Source organism: Zosterops lateralis, assembly GCF_965231275.1.
Source record: "Zosterops lateralis genome assembly, chromosome: 5".
Classification (NCBI taxonomy): domain Eukaryota; kingdom Metazoa; phylum Chordata; class Aves; order Passeriformes; family Zosteropidae; genus Zosterops; species Zosterops lateralis.
The window spans coordinates 148,909-170,570 of record NC_139766.1 but is presented as its reverse complement, the minus strand read 5'-3'; the positions used below and the strand labels follow the sequence as shown (position 1 = coordinate 170,570).

General features: G+C 46.3%; 1 protein-coding gene across 1 annotated transcript in view; it reads right to left on the bottom strand.

The window, feature by feature from the left end:
- ATRN (attractin) overlaps positions 1-21,662 on the bottom strand; it is a gene marked incomplete at its 5' end in the record, with an annotated part of 140,517 nt that overhangs the window by 6,650 nt on the left and 112,205 nt on the right. The window contains one exon of the mRNA XM_083860725.1: positions 10,579-10,686. Within this exon, the coding sequence (XP_083716851.1) occupies positions 10,579-10,686 (108 nt within the window). The remainder of the gene's footprint in view (positions 1-10,578; positions 10,687-21,662) is intronic.

Sequence of the window (21,662 nt, the reverse complement as noted above, 5' to 3'; positions counted from 1 at the left end):
CCCAAAATCTGTCAGGCACTTGCAAACTAATTTGGAAGGAATTAAGCACAACATCACCTTGCTGCAGCTAAGCTCCATCTTAAAACTAAAAGGGAAAAGAAATGGCCTACTGTCCATCAAACCCAGCTTTTCCTGAGACAAGCTGCAGTTAATAGCAACAATAACTCGCCTAAAGAATCAAGTCCTGCACATTTATTTTTGACAGCCCCAGCTGAGGCACCTGTTTTGTGAACTGTGACTCATTGTGCACGGTCTGTGCTCGCCAGGCCCAGGGACAAAGGCAGGAGGGGATGACTCAGAGTGACGGAATGAGGGTTTGGAGGGGGAGGTCAGCCGGGAGAGAAGGACACCCTGTGCCCTCTGCCAGGCACAGGAGCCGGGCTCTGCACACAGGCAGTAACAGGGGAGATTCCAGCCAGCAGCCTCACTCCACCTGCACTGGGGACCTCACCACACCTGCCCTGCCCTGCCCTGACCCCAGAGGTGCCACCAGGGCACAGAGGGGACAAGGAGGAGCTGTCTGGCTTCATCAGGTGCAGTTCTGTGGGGAGACCTCAGAGGAGCTCAGGTCTCCAGTGGTTTCTGAGCGCTCTTATCATAGAATTATAAAATCCCCAGAGTTGTATGGGATCCACAGGGATCACCCAGTCCAGCCCCTGTCCCTGCCCAGACCCCCAGCAATCCCACCCCGGGCACCCCTGGCAGGGCTGTCCAGGCTCTCCTGGAGCTCTGGGGCTCTGCCCATTCCCTGGGGAGCCTGGGCAGTGTCTGACCACTCTCTGGGGATGAACCTTTCCTGATCTCCAGCCTGACCCCGCCCTGGCACAGCTCCACATCCTCTTTTATTGCAGATCCAAGTTGTTCTCCTGCAAGAAGATTTTGAGTGGACTTGGAAAGCAGAGATCAGATGTGAGAGATGGCTCTGAAGGGTAAACTTAAAAGAGATACCTTAATTAGGTGTATTTCCAAACTTTGTAATAACTTCTATCAGATGTTTAAAACCTGCCTCTGCCAGCAACTTCCATTCAGAGGTTTTGATAAACCCATCGTTGAATTAGAGAAGTGATTCTTTTTTACTGAAGGCTTAATGGCACAATAAAGCAGACATTATTCAAATCTATTCAAATAAGGTGCATCTCTCAGACACTCAGCACAGAAGGGCTGCTGTGAGAGGTGCAGAACAGCAGAGTCCCACCTGGGGAGTGGATACAGAGGGGAGAACAAAACGCTGGGGCTGGAGTGGGTGGAAAAGACCACGGCCAATGGCCATGGACAGACAAGTGCAGCTGGCTGAGTCCACAGGCCCTGCCCTGAGGTACCTTTGTCCTCAAATATGGAAAATTGCCTCCAGCACACTGGAGAGACAAATTCATAGAGCTGATCACAGAATCATGGAATGGTTTGAGTTAGAAAGGAACTTAAAACTCATCTTAGAGCCATGGCAGGGACAGCTCCCACTGTCCCAGGCTGCTCCAAGCCCCAGGTGGATCCAACCTGTCCTTGGGCACTGCCAGGGATCCAAGGGCAGCCACAGCAAATCTGGGCACCCTGTGCCAGGGCCTGCCCACCTTCTCAGCCAGGAATTCCTGCCCAAGATCCCATCCAGCCCTGCCCTCTGGGAAGCCATTCCCTGTCCCCAGTCCCTCTCCAGCTCTCCTGGAGTTTTCCCCTTCAGGGACTCTGAGCATTCCCTGGATTTTTCCCTTCTCCAGGGGAACATTCCCAGCTCTCCCAGCCTGGCTCCAGAGCAGAGGGGCTCCAGCCCTGCAGCAGCCCCAGGGCCTCCTCTGGACTCTCTCCAGCAGCTCCACGTCCTTGTGCTGTTGCCCCAGGGCTGGGGCAGCTCTGCAGGTGGGGAATCACCTCAGGGGGCACAGGGGCAGAGTCCTCCTCCCCTGAAAAACCTGAACCCTCCCCTGAAAAACTTGAACCCTTCCCTCCAAAAAAACCCCTTCCCATCCTCCTCCACAGCAGCGAAGCAACAACCTATGGAAATGATGGGAAAACCCCCAAGAACTCCAAAAATTAGAAAGGTACAAATGTCAAATAAAGAGCAGAAAGCCAGTCAAGTCCTCCCAGCCTGGAAACCACAACCACCCTTTTCTGGGTGGGAGCAGGGTTAAGGTTAGGGTTGAGGCTCCTGGTGTCACTTTGCTAAGTGGTGACACAACCCCCTTGTTCCCAGAGGCAACGAAAGCTGCTGTCAACTGTTTTCCACAGATGATTCTACTGGCCCAAACCAGCACTAAAAAGCCAAGTAATTCCAGTTGTTTCTGAGTTTTGGTATGTATTTAACATGCATAAAGTGTAAACCATTATGGACATTAAAAGCAGTAAGAGATGTATTGGGTGATTTCATTAGTCCAGCTCCTCCAGCAGGACTTTCCACACGAACAGGGCATTTCCCAGGAATTTGTCTGGGCTATTTGTAGCTGACCCAGCTGTGGAAGACACCACCAGTTCCCTTGGGAGTCAATTTCACAGCCAAATACTTTCCCCAAATAGGCTGAATTGTGTGATGCTCAATGTAAATATTTTTATTTCATCTCATTATTTCTATTTATGCTGCTTTTACTTGATGAATTCAAAAAGTTAATAATGTGTCACATAAAACTAATGGCTAGAACAATAAATATTCTGTGTAATTTCACAAACACAGCATCAGTTCTATTTAGGTTCTGTGATACACTGCCAGCATATTGTGTTTCAAGATGTATTAAAAAAATACCACTGAGAATTTTTATTCCTTAACAAGAAAAAATGTTTCTGTGGTTTGATCAAATATGTCTTACATGGTTTTCAATTTCCAGGAAGGAAATTAAAATAAAGGAAAAATCTTACGGTGGTGGATGAGAAAAGGAGCATCACCCAAACAGTTCAGTTTTATTATTTGATTCCACTTGTTCAGGTGATTTCACTCTGTAGAAAAAGGGTCAAATTCCATTTGCAAGTTTTTAAATTGTGCCATTAAAAGCTGAGTGAACATTTGCAAAACAAGTTACAAGCAATTTCCTATTAAAAATAGATTATTAAGCTTTAAAAATCATATTCGCAGGGTAATATGTGTGTTCTGCAAGATAGAGATGAATGAACTTCCAGCAATAATTCACAGTAAATGAGTTTGGATTAAAAATTCACATTTACCTTGTCCCTGATATCTACCTTGGAATTTTAGAGGAGCTGGGGAATGAACTGACTTGGTCCCAAACATGAGAGAAACTAAACCAAAATCCTATTCAAACCCTCAGATGGATCTGAACAGTCTGAAATGGCAAACACAGATCTGAGCACCCCATGTCTGCAGCCCACAGGCCCCGAGTCTGCTCCCCCTTGTTTAACCACTGCTCTGCCTTCCCAAGGGCTCCTGTCAGCCCAGCAGCAGCAGCAGACACCAGCTCGGGCTGAAGGGGAGGATTCTGTGAGCTGAGTTTGGATCCCCAGGGCAGCTCCCCTGGAATGACCAAACCTCATGTCACAGTTTGGGCTTGGCCACTCATGGATGCCAACACTCCTCCTTCAGTTCCAGCTGTGCCCCAGTGTCCTGGGTTGTGGTGTAGGATGTGCACACAGTATTTATTCCATCCCCATCCCCATGAGCTGCTGGAACCAGGTGGGGCAGTGTTTTCCCAGGCCCCTCCTTTGGGCTCTTCTGCTCATGGCCCATCAATGCCTTGCCCAGGACTCACAGGGAACTCCCTCCAGGAGCTCTCTCTGTTTAATGGGCCATCAAGGAGCCACTGCACGACTCCTCATCCCATTGGGAGATGCTCCCAATGCCCAGGGGGAGGAGCCAAGCATTCCCACCTGGAGAGAATCTGGGATTTGGGACAGGACAAGCAGCCCTGAGCCACTGGATTCCCAGAGGAGCAGAGCTCCCAGACCTTTCTGTGGGATCACTGCTTCAGGAAGAGCCCCTCACCTGGACTGCTCCCCCCACCCTGCTCAGGGTGTGTTCTGACTCTGGCAGTGCTCTTTTGTGTTACTGCATTAATTTTATTTTATTTTTACCTTTTTACCTTTCTTCTTATTAAATTATATCTCTGACTTGGAGCCTCTCACTCCTTTTGCTTTCAAACCACAACACCCAGGGAGGGGATGGATGAGGCCACGGGCAGCAAATCTGGGAGATGTGTGTGTATCTATATGGCCAATAGTGGGTATTTATTGTGATCTTGGACAGGTGAAGAGGCAGGGCTTGTACAGATCTTTTCAAACACTCAGCTGGTTTTTGCACAGGAAAACAGAGAAATTAAAAACCCCAACGAAATGGGACAGTTGGATGAAGATTGCAAACACAACACACAAAACAACTACTTGGCATAAATGAATGCAAATAAGTCCTTGATAATGCTGTTGAGAAGCTGCTGGTGTTATTAGTACTTCAATCACAGAGATGCTTGTTAGAGGGGAAAAAATCAACTTAGAAAATCCTTCTCCTGTGGGAAGCTTCATGCTCCTTCCTCTCCTTCCAGCAAATTCCTCTTTATCAGCTAAAATCACAGTCCAACCTGCGGAAATGTTTACAGTCTTCAAATCTAAAACTAGTTAAAATCACTTATCAGCTACATATTCCCTAAATACCAGGCAGGCTGAACAGATATGGCTGCTGATCTCATGACAGCTCCCTTCCAAGTATCTGTATTTGATATTATATTGTGGGAGTAGCAAACGTTTCCCCTAATTTTTTCCCCTAATTTTGCAATAAAAATCAAAACAAGATTCTGAGCAGTTTTTCACTGGGAATAATTCACTGGGTGAAGGTTTTATGGGGTATTTTTGTTGATGTTTTGGTAGGAGGGATCACAGCCAGCCTATATGGAATTCTAGTGCAGCTAATGTGCTTCACACCCGTCAGCTGCCCAGGGAACATTCCCTTCCTGCCACTGGCATTCCTTCAAAGGGATCCCACACTTTCCCATGCCCTAAAAGTGGGCCAACAAAAGAGGAATAAACACCAAATAGAAAGTCCAAGCTGGGGTGTCCTCCTCGTGCGTTCCTTTGTCATCTCAATGCTCCAGGAGGGATCTAAAGAGCAGAAGTGGTTTTGCTAAAGACAAGGAGACAAGGACAGCCTTGGAATTCCTTGGTGTTAACATATGGAAAAGCTCCTAGAACCAGCAGGTGACAGAAAGTCCAGAAATAAGACTTTAGAATTAAACTACCTTTCCAAAGGCAAGCTGAGAAACCTAGAGCCTACCTTAGCCAGAACCACACTGGCCTTTCTGGCCTCAAAGGCTGCATGTGATCCATCCCCAGCCACTGCCACAGCAGATCAGGATTACACAGTTTATTTCCTCCCATCCCTCAATTTCATCCTCTTCCTGCAACTGTTATCCTTTTGAGGACAGGAATGACTTTCAGCCTATTTATTTCATCCTTGAAAAACTCTCAGCTGCTCTGTCCCCCTCTAACACATCTTGAGCAGACAAGAAGAAAGAGGTTCAAGTTGTGCCTCAGGAGGTTTAGACTGGATATTAGGGAAAATTTCTTCATGGAAAGAGCTGTAAAGCATTGGCACAGGAAATGGGCATCACCATCCCTGCAAACGTTCAGAAGCCTTGTGGATGTGGCACTTGCAGTCAGTTTAATGGTGGTGGTGCTGTGCTCATGAATGCACGTGGTGATTTAAAGGCCTTTTCCAGCCTTACCAATTCTGTGATTTGACACGGCCTGGTCATTTCTGCTTAGTGTGGCTTTTGTACATCCCACCTCAAGGCTGCCCTCCTTCCAAACCTGCCCCTTGCCCAGGACCCCCAGGCCCTGCTGGCTGGAGCTGTGGAGCTGCCCTTGCCACCCCTGCACCAACACAGCTCCTGCTGCTGAGCAGGGGAGAGGTCACCAAAGCTGGACCATCAGCAAATGTGACGGACCAAAAACAGGTCAGCAACGTGTGAAGTAAAGGGGAAAGTGAGTCATCAAGAGTGACAACTGGAACAGGATAAAAGCTGTAAAAACCATCAGTTCCTTGGCCTTTAGTTCTTCACTGAACTCCAGCTGCATGAAACAGCCAAAAAATCAAGCTACATGTCAAAATTAAGATGAATTCACCCTGTAGAAGTGCTGGAGCTGGCAGATGCTTCATTTCAAATAATTCCTCACCCTGCAGCTTCCCCAAACCCTGCACCCTGTGGCACAGGGCTTACTACTCACTTCTCTGCTCCTTTACTGCTGGATGCAACTTCATTGCAATATAAAAGGAATTTAACAAGGGCATCACTCGGATGCAAAATACAAATAAGCTGAAAATATATTAATTAATCTGTGGTACCCCCTACCCACTCCCAAATCAGCTCATCACTTCAGCTCCACACTTCTTGAACAGATGGGATCTTCTGGCAGCCTTTAAACCACTCAAAAGCACTTTCTCCCATAACAAAGCAAACTAATTACCAGAGTAAGACGCTGTTTCCCATCTATTTATCTGCTATTTTTAAGGAATCAGCTCGCTGTCTGATTCAGGATTTGCAGTGAAGCCCTCAAACAGCAGAATGAAAGGCACATCGGTACAATGGTACAGAACACGCTGCCTGAACTTCACAAGGGTTTTGCCCACCAAATGCTTCTCCCTTTCCCTTTAGGAAACTAAGGATCATGGATGCAAAGATAACCAACACTTAGCACTGGCTTCATCTGCTGGATCCCTGGACACAGCAGAGCAAAGACTGCTCCAGCTCTGCTCTAAAAGATTCCAAAGGAATTTTTTTCCAACTTGAGGATAATTTTTTCCCAGTGCAACAATTTTTTCGTTGACCCTATAATTGCTTCGCTCAACCTCAGCCCTTGCTTGCTAGGCTGTGCGTGTTTTTTCCAAGGTAACTTCTTGCCTTTAGCAACTTAAGATACACGGAAATCAATGTCAAAATTATAAACTTCCCAAATTCTTTGGGGAAAGCTTCTAAAAATGGCTGCAGAGGATTACAAGACTTAGATTAATCCGATAACAAGCCCTGAAAAAGCCTGAGCTACAGCAATACCATTTCAGGCACTTGGATGAGTCCCAGGCACCCAAGGAAGTTAAATACTCTTAGAAAAAAAATTGCAATTTTCAGCACCTCTGAACGCACAAAGAGCTGCAGAGAGAAGCCAACAGATTTTGTAATAACTAAGCAAATTTAGTGGCAGATTTGTGATTCAGTGGGTATTTGTTGAGTGGCAAATAAACCAAAGCTGCTAGCTACGTGTTGCCTAGCTGCAGCCCCTAATAGGAATTGCTTCCCTGCAGGTAAATCACTTTCTATTACTCCTAAGTACCCCAGGAAAACTACTAATTGAAAACACAGTTCTAATACTGTCCAGCTGGAAAACATTAGCTTAGGATGGAACTAGCTTGACACTGGCTGCCAACTGGCTATGGACAATGGAATAGGAAATTAATCTTTTGCAGACAAGACATTCCATTTTCCACTTCTCCTTTGTAACCTTCAAATCAACTTGTCATTAATCAACGGCTTTGATTCCCATGGGGAAAGAAAACCATCACTGAATTCATGATAATGCAAGCCTGGCTTTCTTGCATTAAAATGAAGACTCAAATTTTGACACAGTGGATGGCAGAGGAACTGGAGGGTGGATACAACATCCAGCACCACAGTAACATTTCTCTCTTTCCTTGGGTAAGAGTTAAAGAACAGCCAGACCACAAAGCAGCCACAAAGAAAAGCACAGTTGTCCAATTCTGTATCACCCCAGCCCATCTTCCTGCAGCTCCCTCCTGCCAAGAGCTTTTTCCCATGCAGGTGCAAAAGGGATAAGAAGAAAAACCCAAGCTGCTGGGGAGTGTTAAACCGTAACATCTGACTGGTTTTTCATTTCTATTTCAATTCATTTCCATGCAGAGACCAACAGGTCAGACCATCTCAGAAGCATCATTCCCCAAGCTGCTTCCAACCCACAACCTTTCCAAGCCTCCTCTCCTTCTGTGAAACACTCTGGCCTTTTAGGACTACTTTTATTCCCTACCCAAGTTCTCCCAAGATCAGAAAAAACTATTTATACCCTATAAAGACTAGTAACTCTCCTTGTCCTGTAGAGGCACCAATCCTTGCTCTGCACCAACACCTGCCCACAGGTGATGCCAGGGGTCCCTGCCCACGGCAGGTCGTTGGAACAGGATGATCTTTAAGTTCCCTTCCAACCCAAAACACTGAGTGGATGATTTTATGAAGTTACCCACTGGCAGAACCTTTCAGGTGCACACTCATCTGCTCAGCTCCAGATTACTGTACAGGGCTTGTGCTGATGCACAAATCAGACCACCTCAATCAGGCATCCCAAAATTGATTACAAAACATGTATCTGAGTTATCAGCACAGAGGCAATTACAGTTCCTAAGGATTTCTGGGTCTAAAATAGGATATTTCTCCACAATCTGTCTTATTATGCTTCAAATCAGCTCCTCCATTCGTTCTAGAGGAGCCCAAGGAGGCCAGACAAGATGAGGGCAGCAGAACAAGAGGAGAAATGACACACTCATCAGAACTGCAGAGATCCAGAGTTTATCCTCTCTGTAGTCTGAGTGCAGACAACTTGTCGGGGATCAGAAAGTTTAGAACAGCTTTGTTCTGGCCTGATCCCACAGGAGAGGTGTTTTTAGCTAGTTTACTTCCAGACAACAGGAGAAGATGAAGGGAAGAGTCCCAGACAGACAGACACACTGCAACCCCAAAACCATCATCAGCCAGGCCACATCCTCCCAGATCTGCCTCCAGCCTGGTGCCACATCCACACCATCCCACAGCCCCTCTCATGAGCAAGGAAATAAAGGTTCAGTCTGACTGGGTGAGTGACAATCCAGTTTTGCAAGGGTGGACTCCCAAGTTTTGGTGAGCTATTAGAGGTAATGACTCCAGTGCCAGACTTGTGACAGAAGGAGGGAAATTATAAAAAAATCAGAAAATCTGAGGATCTGGAGTCAAAAGGAAGTCAGTGGGGAGGAGAACCAGCCAGAGCATGCAAGGACATGAGAGACACCCAGTCCCAGACCTTTGCAAGGAGAGTCCAGATACTCAATCACCTGAATTACTGAGGACTTTGCTTTTTACTTCACTTCCACTGTGCTCCAAACCAAGCAAGACAGGGTAAGAGAACAGCCTAATGCTGCACCAGGAGAGGTTTAGACTGGAAATCAGGGAAAATGTCTTCAGAGAAAGGGCTGCCCAGGGCAGAGGTGCAGCCCCCATCCCTGGAGGGATCTGGAAGCCCTGTGGTGGTGGGCCTGGGGCCCTGCTGGCCCTGGCAGTGCAGGGGGAGTGTTGGACTCAATGCTCTTAGAGGGATTTTCCAACCTTAACTATTCTGTGATTCAATATATTGAAAAGCTGCTTCTACACAATGTCCACCCAGAACATGGCGCAGGACACCAGTTAAGTGGAAAAGTATTAAAACTTGCCATGACAGATCACATTTACACATAAATAAGGAAGAGCTAAAGCTATACAGGCAACCTGAATGATGTTGTTTCCTGATACTCAGGCCAAGGCTTAGGAAGTATTACTCACCAAATAGAAGTTTTGGGATCAGCCTGCTTTCGTGTGCTTTACAATAATTAAAATACATATATTGTTATAATAAGAGAATGTGAGAAACTTAGTGCTTGAACTAATCATAGAATCTCAGACTGGTTTGGATGGGAAATGACCTTAAAGCCCCTCCAGCCCCACCCCTGCCATGGCAGGGACACTCCCACTGTCCAAGGGTCACTCCCACTATCCCAGTTTGCTCCAAACCCCAGTGTCCAGCCTGGCCTTGGACATCCCAGGGATCCAGGGGAAGCCCCAGCAAATCTGGGCACCCTGTGCCAGGGCCAGGCACCTCACAGGGAATAATTTCTTCCCAACATCAAATCTACATCTACGCTTCTTAACCTTGAGGCCTAAAGAGAAAAACTTGCAAAAAAACTTCAGTCTAAATAAAATAAAACAAAACAATCCAGCTGCCTAAGATAAGAAAGATAAATAATCAGTGTTCTCAGGTTCTTCATTTTTTTCTTTTTGTATAAAAGTCTGTGCTGGGCAAAGCTTCACATCAAAAAGACCTTTGAATTAATTCACCACCTGTTAAATATGTTTTTACTAAAAATTCAATGTGTTGTGTGTAAGAATGTGCCAGCCTGGTGTATGACAATTGACTTCTTCATGCTCCTATTTGCTAATCACAAGATCTACTGGAATATATGTTTTTAATCAGAAATATGTTAACATTATCACAGTTCACAGACATGATTATATTCACATTTGTTTTGAGATATCATGGGAAAGGGTTTCTATCTGCAGCACCTACAACTATTTCCACCCCAGTGTTCCCTGCTGTAAAGCTGAATTCTTCACTATCTCACAGCATAAAAACTAACAAGGCAAACCCAACACTTCAAACACAGCATCACTGTAACTTTAATCTGAACCAGCCCAAAAGTTGTAAGTGAATATCTGAAGGGATAAAAGCAAATTAAAATGGCACCTGTTGGACTCCCGGACTCACAGTTTCTTGCAGGTGTATTAAAAACTGAGAGGACTTGGGGTCATTGCGTTAAATATCCCTGGTGAGCCGTGGTGAGGACCATCCCAGAGGCCCAGCTCTCACCTTTATGCTTCCCCCGATGAGATCTGGTGGCTCCTCATCTGTTTCTAAGGCAACGTTGATGGAGGCGAAGGGGCGACTTGCCATCTGTTGCATCTCACGCAGTAGTTGCTAATTTATTAAACAGAAAAATATTATCATCATATTGTTCCAACACAAAGATGAAAGACAAATGTCTCTAAAAGGTTTTGCCCAATACAAAGGGACAACAATGAATTTGGAAAAATAACCTCCAGGGATTTTAATGGCCTTAAGGACACAGATAATGGTAAATATTCACATTACCACAATTTAACAAGTTATTGGAAGTAAAGCTGAATGCACAATGTGAGCCTGACACATCTGGGAGGGAAAGTGATTTGAGTGAGTCTCCATAAAGAAGTTATTTACTTTTTTAAGCTGCTGGTTGTCATCACCTGTCTGATTCCCACTCCATAGGATTTGTGGGAATCATTTTAAAATTAAACTAGCAGCAGTATGTAACTACGGTAAGAATGAAGTTGCTATTTTTTATAACAGCACCAGCAAAATGTTGTCAGGCTTCTATTGAATAATCCTCTTTCTTTATTGTTTCCTTGCTGAATACAGAAAATGGCAATCACGTCCTTATTGCAAAATGTTTTATTAAAATAAAAAGCCTTTTCCTGGGCAAATCCCCACAAGCCCTCATGACACAAGACATCTCTGTATTGTGCTCTTAAGCACTGCTAAGCATTGCAGTGCAGCTTCCCCTTCTTTAACACACAAAAAATAGACACTTTCTACACAGCTGGGCTGGAAACAGCAATTCAATTTCAGCTGAGCTGTGGACACACTTCTCCTTGGCTCCAGTGACTAATCTCCAACAGTGACAGCACAGCCTGTAAGGGCAGGCAGAAGCCAGAATTCCCTGAAGCCAGGGGTCCAGTGGGACTCGGTGTCTCTATTGAATAAGGGAAGAGGCAAATTGGTGCAGCATGAGAAAACCCAGTGCTCTTAACCTTAAATGCAGAAACTGCCCAAAGCCCTCGCACAGCTTTACACATTTACCATCACTTCCTATTACAGCAATACCAGTTATCCTCTATTTTTAAGCTGCACGGAGGCACTACCAAATGCTCTCTAGAATTCCACCACTGCCACCTGCATTTTCCCATTAACTCTGGGCAATCTGAAGCTGAGCCCAAACTGATCATCCACAGCACCCAAAAAGCCCTACAGAAAACCCCACAAAATGCTTCATGCCCCAAATATCCCCCATGCAGCACAGCAGAAGGTGAAAGGAAGGTGCTGTTATCCAGCAACATTGTCTGGACAGAATTAATTCACAGAATCACCAACTCCCAGAATGGTTTGGATTGGAAGGAACCTTAGGGATCATCCAGTCCCTGCCTGTGGCTCTGGTGCCATTGCTGGGCCTGGAGCAGAGCCTGGGACTGCCCTCCCTGCACACAGGACACACAGGGACAGACAGGGACACCTGGGGACACCCAGGGACAGACACAGGGACACACAGGGACACCCAGGGCCCCTCTCAGCTGGGGCTCCTCTCCAGGCTCAGCAGCCCCAGCTCCCTCAACCTCTCCTGGGCACGGAGATGCTCCAGCCCTTCCCCAGCTCTGCAGCCTCTGGTGGCCCTGCCCAGGACATCCATGTCCTCCCTCCTGCCCTGAGGATCCTGGGCTGGACACAGAGATTGGACACAGAGCTGGACCCAGAGCTGGACCCAGAGCTGGACATGGCACTGGACACAGAGATTGGACACAGATATTGGACACAGAGACTGGACACAGAGACTGGACACAGAGACTGGACACAGAGATTGGACACAGAGATTGGACACAGAGATTGGACACAGAGATTGGACACGGCACTCCAGAGGTGCCTCCAGGGCTGGCAGAGGGGCAGATCCCTCCCTGACCTGCTGGCACTGCCCCTTCTGCTGCCCCCAGGACCCCAGTGGCCTCCCTGGCCCCCTCAGGGCTCTGCTGGCCCAGGGACAGCTCAGTGCCCACCAGGACCTGCTGGTTGCTCCTCTGCAGCTGCAGGACCCCTGCATTTGCCCCATGGAGTTTCAGCAGGTTCCTCTCTGCCCTTCTTTCCCGTGTCGAGGTCCATCTGAGGGGCAGCACAGATCCCTCGGGGCTGCTGCTCCCACTCCATCCTTGGGAACTGCTGAGGAGGCACCGACCCCTCACCCCAATCACTGATGGGCCAAACAACTCTGGGCCCACTGCAGGACCTTGGGGGACACCACTAGAGACAGGCCTCCAGCTAGATCCACCAATTACCACCCTTGGGGAACCTTTTATGGTCTTTGCTTTGCCAAATCTCCTGTAACTCTGGGACTTTTTCAGTGCAGAAAACTAGAAGACTGTCTCTGTAACTCGGGGGTGCAGGCAGGTCAATGGTGAGGTCAATGCAGATAAGCTTGGGGAGTGTATGAGCTTCTATGGCTCTCAGTCTAGCTAAAAAAAAAAGAGTAAAATTTTACTGCCATAAAAGGCATGTGATAAAGTTTTCCTTAATTTTTGAAAGAAAAAAAGAAAAGGGGAAAAAAAAAAAGGCATTTTGAGCAGATTGTAGATACTGTCACGAAGCAAAAACCCAACAAATCCACACAAATGGAGCGTTCGTAAGCAAACTTGTGTGTAACTCACACTTGGGTAAAAGGACACGAGGAGTGCTCGGGTATTTAAAGCACACCAGCAGATTGCAGACGAAAGCAAGTGTGAAACAGATTGCTGGGTTGTTGTTCCTGTAATTGTCCCCTTCAGCTATCGCAAAGTGCTTTGTTTAATGGCTATAAAATCAATGAACAAGCTGTCCTGACGAAGATGTCCAAGAGACTGACGAACTAAAAGCTATTAGTTCTTCAAAGGAAGTTATTTTACTAAAGAAAATGTGCAATTTGGCAACATAACTCCTACTGAAGTCTAAAGGAGCTGTGAGAATATAGAATCACAGAATGGTTTGGAACGGAAGGGATCCCAAAGATTATCCAGTTCCACCTCCTGCCACAGGCAGAGACACCTTCCCATAGACCAGGGGGCTCCACGCCCCATCCAGCCTGGCCCTGAATGATTTCAGGAATGAGGCAGCCACAGCCCCTCCCCACCCTCCCAGCCAGCAATTCCTGCCCAAGATCCCAGCCCAGTGTCCCCTTTCCCAGTGGGATCCATTCCCTGTGTCCTGTCCCTCCATTCCCCTGTCCCCAGTCCCTCTCCAGCTCTCCTGGAGTTTTCCCCTTCAGGGACTCTGAGCATTCCCTGCAGTTTTCCCTTCTCCAGGGGAACATTCCCAGCTCTCCCAGCCTCTTGGCCCCAGGGCTGGGGGCAGCTCTGCAGGTGGGGAATATCACATGAGCATAAAAATGCCCAAACCAAGTAAAATCAGAGGTCCAGGATGGAACCAAAGCAGCAAATGCCTAAGTGAGCATCCTTTTCCTAACAGCAGCTTCTGGGGTAGCACAATTCATGTTACAAAGTTCCCTTTAAAAATTAAGAATTAATTTAAGAAATAATTGTTCTGTAACTTGAATGTCACTCTCTCCCCCAAGGCTTGCACCATGCCTGTTTAACCCAGACACAGATCTATCCTTCAGCATTTGTTTGATGTGTCAAAGTTCTAATTAAAAGACTTTATGATGCTGTAAGGGAGAAACTGTGACTTTTCCCCAGTCAAGAGGCCGAGCATGGCTTTACAAGTCAGCAGCTGTTAACATCTAGATACTGCAGAACCTGCCTTTCCCTCTCTCCTAACGATGGGCTTTCTGAGATTTCAAATAATGAACCTCAATACTCTTTCAAGCCAACCCTGATTTTCCAGATGACACAATTAATAGGACAACCTGGGAATATTTTAAATCACTTAAGCCCAAAGAGGATTTTAAAGGCAAAGTGTTTGACAGCTTTACAAAGAAATCACATAAAAAAGCCTGGAATACACGTTTGGCCTTTAATATTTAAATAACTGCAAACTGTGAGAATATGAACAACTTTCATTGCATTGAGTTTGATTTTTTTTCCACATTGCAGAATTATGGAATGGTTTGGGTAGGAAGGCACCTTAAAGACCATCTTGTTCCACCTTCCACTAGACCAGGCTGCTCCAAGCCCAGTCCAGCCTGGCCTGGAACCCTTCAAATAAAGTGATTCCTACCAGGAATATTTTTAATTCACACACATTGAGTAATGGACAATCTAAAATGAAGAGTGTGTTACTGATGGGAGAAAAACCTCCCGAGGAAGTGAGGAAAGCCCTGGCAGGCAGCAGTGCAGGCTCTCACAGAGGAGACAAACAGCTATTCAGGTTACCAGGTTAATTGACTAATATAACCTGCGCTGTGTTTCCTGACAGGAAAAGCCTGGACATTTTATTCCCACCATAAAGCAGCCACGAGGCTCCATATAACCATCCTGTTTACATCCATCTCAGCACCTGCCCCCTGCACGGACTGCTCCATGAGCACAGGGCTCCAGCACCTTTGGGGACGGAGCTCTGATATTTTCAGCCATGAAATAATGGTGGTTTTTCCAGAAGAAAGTCACATATTCTGGATTTTATTTGCTCCTTATGAAGAATGGCCATAAAAAGAAGCTTATCCAAACAGCCATCTAGAAGTCATAAGGAACTCCAATATCTACATGAGCAAATTTTTCTCGTTTGTTTTTGAAGAAGCAAAACACACCAGGAAGGAAAACAGTGGGAGCCCAAGAAGGACAGTAGTGAAGGGCTGGCACAGGGTGCTCAGAGCAGCTGGGGCTGCCCCTGGATCCCTGGCAGTGCCCAAGGCCAGGCTGGACAGGGCTGGGAGCACCTGGGACAGTGGGAGTGTCCCTGGGACAGTGGGAGGTGTCCCTGCCCATGGCAAGGGGTGGAACGAAATGAGCTTTAACGTCTCCTACAAGCCAAACCTGTGAATTCTATGATTCTAAACCCATGGGGTTTGTTAAGGGAGCAGTGGGCATGAATGAGCTTTCATTTTAATGGGAAGTAAAAGCAAGCAGCATCCTGCAGGAAGGGGAGGAAATTCCAGCAGACAGGATGCTTTCAGGCCAGGCAGCCTGTGTGTGTCTGCTGCCACTACACCAGCCCACGGTGAAAGAGGTGAACTTCAACAAGAGGAGCCAGAAAAGAGCAATGGTCTGACCAACAGTGGGTTTTGCCCCAGGAAATTTGTAGCTCTAATTTTTAAGGTATTTCTGAAATTCAGGTATTTCTGGACCCACTGGTTGCTCTTTTTAGAAGTACAGCTACTCTGAGCATTCTGAGGACATACATTTGGTTTGAGAAGAACATTTGTTGAAGACATTCCAACAGAGCAAGCTGCACTTTCCCTTACTTTGACAGAATCACAGAATCATTAAGGGTGGAAAACCCTCTAAGACCATTGAGCCAAAATATTAACCCAACACTGCCAAAGCCAGCACTAACCCACGTCCCCAAGTGTCACATCTGCACAGCTTTTAAATCCCCCACCACTGCCCTGGGCAGCTGTGCCAGCACTGGAGAGCCCTTTCTGTGAAAACTTTTTCCTTATAATATAGATTCACCCTAAACCTCTCCTGGCACAGCTTGAGGCCATTTCCTCCCATCCTGATGACACAAGTACTATTAGAAGTCATCCTTGAATATTCATATGACAAACTTCAAGGCTGCAATGAATTTTAGATGGTGACTCAAAGCTACAGTTATGACCAAGCCCGTGCTGAACTGGGTCTCTGATCCAGGAGTTCTGTACCACCATGGAAAACATTGAGATCCACTCTGTCATGAACAAGCAAAGCCATGCACTGTGCTCTCCATGCTGTCCACAGCCAACTTTAAAACCAGGAGACTCTAAAACCAGCTCTGTGTGTTCTGAGCCCTGTCAGTATTGCACAGATGGACCGGCCCATTGGGCTCAAACCCTCACAAACCACAGCAAGGCTACAGGAATTCCAGCAAGGGCAAGGGGAGAAAGATAAGGGGAGAAAGATAGGGAAGATGGAAATGATTAGAGGGATGGAACACCTATGAGTAAAAGCTGAGTTAGTTGTGGTTGTTCAGACTGGTATTTTGAGCTTATTCCTGCAAATCCTTTTGCTTCAAGGGCTCCATTTGAATTCAGCAGGCAGCATGTCCCATTTATGCACAAATAACTGTTCCCGTATGCACATAAACTATCAACACCCTATTTTCAGGCATGATTAACTTAGCTGGGATGACACGTCCCAGACCTCACCTGTAATGACATCTCCCAAAACTGCAGGCTGCTGACAATCAGTGTGGGAAGGGGACACCACCCCCATGGGGCTCCCAGGGACCCCTGGAGAAGGTTCCAGCCCTGGAGGCAGTGGCAGCTTGATGGATCTGCATCTCTGCAGGGGCAGCTCCAACAGGTGCTCGGCCCATGGAATTTGGACTGCTTTAGGTTGGAAGAGACCATAAACACCATCTAATTCCACCCCCTGCCATGGGACGGGACAGCTCCCACTGTCCCAGGCTGCTCCAAGCCCCAGTGTCCCACCTGGCCTTGGGCACTGCCAGGGATCCAGGGGCAGCCACAGCTGCTCTGGGCACCCTGTGCCAGGGCCTCACACCCTCCCAGCCAGGAATTCCTGCCCAAGATCCCATCCATCCCTGTCCTCTGGCAGTGGGATCCATTCCCTGTGTCCTGTCCCTCCATTCCCTGTCCCCAGTCCCTCTCCAGCTCTCCTGGAGTTTTCCCCTTCAGGGACTCTGAGCATTCCCTGGATTTTTCCCTTCTCCAGGGGAACATTCCCAGCTCTCCCAGCCTGGCTCCATAGGAGAATCCCTGTACATTATTTGGAAGTACCATACAGATCCTGCTGTAGGAACATTTGCTTTGTGTCATCATAACTTGGCGACCTTGGGGGAAAGGGAGTTACCTTCCAAAACGGAATTGGCATCAGCAAAAAATAAACATACAAGTCATAAATATTCCATGAAGATGAGCCACAAATGTCTCAGAACTAAGTGATTTAAAGTATTTAACTACAATTACACTAGCTACCATATAAGTCAACAAACAAACAATTTTTTCTGATGCTTTCATCATCACTGAAAATTAAGTTTTTAAGCCCCTAGAGCAGTGCACATATTAATGTTAGCTAATTAGTTTTGTAACTGACTTTGCAGGCTATGTTGAAAGAGAGAGGAGGAGAGAATTAATGTTCAAATCCTTCTCAACAGGCGTTTCCACACTTCAAAACTATAACAAACCAGAAAGCAAAGCTGCTGGGAAGTTGCCTCATGCTGAAATGACAGAAGATATTTAATTCAGGGCTGATTAAGATAAGCAGGTTATTCATCATAATCATGCCCAGTAGGAGGGCATAGAAATCCTGACCTTTAATAAAAAGAATGAGATCATTCCTTTTAAAAGACCAGGAGGATCTGGTCCATGCAGACTAAAATATACACCAACACCTGATAATTACAATAGCACAACGAAGCTTTGACTGAGTAGAGCTCCTCTGGAATAATTACACAATCTCTCCCTGAATTTTCCAAATAACTAAATTAGATACCTGTAGATGCCTACCATCAGAAAGAGACCTTGGGGTCTGAAACAAGAACAGCTTCATTATACCAGCTGTGGGCTTTTCTAAAATAAGGCTGAACTCTCCTAGACCTGGGCTGGATAGAATTGTACAATCATGGAGTGGTTTGGCTCGGAAGGGACCTAAAAGCCCGTCCAGTTCCAGCCCCTGTCACACAGAAGGTTCAATCCAGTGGGTTGGTAAACCAAGTTTGATACTTGAGCTTCATCCAACTTGATACTCCAGCTTCATCTTTGCTCAAGTTCCCACCAGTTCCTTTTTGGGATATAAAACCAACTTAATTCATTCTCTAGCACCAACTCCACTGAGGACTTTGTGACAAGACCTCAGTCGGCTGCCAATGCCACGTCTGTGGCTGCCAACCCCATCTGAGGGAGCCCTGCACAGAGAGATTAGAGATCCCCCAGGTCAGCTGGAACTGGCCATCTGCGAGTTCCCCCAAGATGAGCTGCGCTGGGCACTGAAGTGACAGGAGCACCTTCAAACAAAACCAGACCATCAACTTCCCCTCAAGCAGGAATCTCTTGTCAGCACTAATATTTTGGGATATTTTTCCTCTTCAGGGCATCTCTTATTTCTGCTACAATCTCCTTCAGCTGGTGGCCAAAGCCACATGGATCACTGCAGAGCACAGTGTGTGTATTTTGGAAAAAGCCTCCTGGCACTGTGAGCTGGTTCCCATTCATGGATTTTCAACTGAGGGAGAGCGGAAAGTTACGATTATTTGATCTGAATTTGATCTGACCTCCTGCCTAATACGAGCCACTGAATTGCACCGTGTGATTGACCTACAAAAGGTCCTTCCAAAAGCACTGCTTCTGAGAGCCATGCTTCCAAAAATATAAATTACTGGCATTGCCACTCTCACCATTAAAAACAAGAGAAAAACAGAACAGTTTTTGACTTTTTTTACCCCCAGTTGCAGACACTGGGTGTCACAGACTGGTTTGGTTTGGAAAGGACCTAAAGTTCATCTATCTCCAATCCCCTGCCACGGGCAGGGACACACTGTTTAAACTTTTGCTGATCCTTTAGAAGATCCTCATCCCTTTGTGAATCTTCTATGATCCCTTTCCACAGCCACTGATTCACATCACCAAACCTCAATATGCTCCTCCTTGGAGAAAATGAGGAAGTTGTGATGCTTTAAACTCTTGCTTATCTTCCAGACAACAAATTAATCTTGCAGTGTTGTTCTCCACCATCTGCAACACCCAAAACATTGCTGAGAGTAGTGTGGGTACAGTAACTCCAATACCTGGTTACACCTAATAGTAACACCTAATAGCTCTTATTTTACTACTCAGGGATGCAGGAAATGGAAATTTACAAACAGCTGTTAAAACACCATGGCCACCATCACTTCTGTCTATTGTCCTGGTAAAAGATATTCTGGAAAAGTAAACCCACCTTCACTGCATAAAAAAAACCACTCAGGTTTATGTTTCCCACTGTAATGAGAGAAATTCGTGTGCTCACCACACGACTCCAGCTCCTCAGTCACCTGCTGGCTGTGATTTCTCACTCCTCCAATTCCTGTTTTCCCTGCAAACCACCCCAAACCTAAGGTAAACAGTTCTTTTTGCTGACAGACACCAGAGAGTGCTGCCAGGGCTGTGGAACAAGAAAGGCTACGTGGCAAATGACTGCTGGGAGCTGGGAGAACACACCAGTGACCCTCCACAGCACCTGGGACTGATCAAATCTAGAGGAGTTTGTGGCCAGACCTTTTAAGCATAAGTTTGATACCAAATCCTTTGGAGAAGATCTCGGTCCAAAACACCACTGAAGACTCTAAACAATGATGAAGATCCTGAATCACAGTTAGTTGAAAATATTCCAGATTTAAAGCTTTCTCTTTGACCAAGGATGCCCTAATCACAGTCTGAGAGAGAAGATCTAAGAGATGAATGAAATACTAACAGGTGAGAGCAGGAAGGGGAGGAAAAGGAAGGCAGGACAATAAATAACACACAGCACAGATCCCTTGGAACATCTTTGCTGTAAAAACCACAAGAATCTGCTTGCCTGTGTGTTCTGTGTGCAAGGACACTACAGTGGAGGATGCCAGTGGAAACAGAAGCACTACTAAGTTCTGAATACACTTAGCAGGAAAAAAAGGTTTCAGCAACAAGGTCGAGAAGGAGAAGGATAATTCCTGCAGTAAATCAATACACAAACCCCATCCTAAATATGTGGGTGAATTGCAGAGTAAAAATACACAGTCTTAGACAGTCTTGGCAAGAAAGGAGGCAAAATACAGATCATTTTGTTACAGGTGAAACTGAGCTCCAGACACCCAAATTTAGTTATCTCTGTAGGTGTTTGCTATGGAAACTCCCACCTCATTGTGAAGAGGCACAGGAGTGTCCAGCTGACCCTCACCACCCTGGGGCTGGGAGGGAACAGCTATTCCCTGCTCCCAGTGAAGGAAACAAAGACTGAGGGTGAAGAGAAAAGTATTTGGATGCAAAACCAGAAAAATAGGACAGGAAACTCCTGACAGCAAATGAGTATATTAAAATTCTAACATCATGCTCATACTTTATGCATTATTCTCTATTACCGCCTTGATTCCTTTAACGTGTCATTTTCTACAGACAAGAGAGAAAGGTTTCCTATCCCTATTTCCTAATGTCATTCACCTCATTCTAAGCCTCCTATAAAAGCTGCCTTTTTATTTCTATTTTCCCTTTTTAAGATGTCTGAGGATACTCAAACATGGGGCTCAATGGCAAGGGAATAAACATAGTTTACAATTCTATCTCCTGAATGTCTGATACGACACAAATCATTCCCATTTTTACTTCAGGTCAAGTTTTACACTCTGCAAGGCCTGAACTTCAGCTCGGAGCTCCAAACTCATTTTCCTACAAGTACACACTGTGTACTCTATGTGTGCACAGCCCAGAGATCCCTTGGCCAGGAGGCTGAGAAGCCTTGGCACAGACACGTGCCACCAGCTGGGCAGAGATGTTCTGCTGAAATACAGAAAAGGAAACAAGTCAGGAGAACCTTGTCCATTTTACAAGATCCTGGTGGAGACTTTGGATTTGTAGCATGCTGCCCTCTCCATAAGGAGCAAAACAAACTTGGTTTCAGTCAAACAATGCTGCTGTGTTCCCTTACCCAGCCACACCAAGCAGGCTGTCTGCCTTCTCCCACCACATCTCCCCAGCAAGCCTGGCTGAGCAATTCTGACTACTGAACCTGCCAGCACAGGGCCTTTCCTGCCCTGCACACATCTCAGAACAAGCCTCAGCAATCAGCTTTCCCTCTGCACTGTGACAAGCACTGGGCACTGGCAATGCTCCCGTTGGAAGCAGGAGTGATGGACAGCTGGGAATTACCTGCACATGGCATCACACTTTACTGGTCTCTGGGTTAGGATTAGAGAACAAGCACAGGGTTACTACAGAGTTACTACATACATGAGAAACAGGTGATTGTAACCTGACTACTGCTAAAAATACAGCCCAGTCCAGAGAAAGAGCTTCTTTGGGGCTGTAGCATTTTGTAGAATCGTGGAACAGTTTGGGT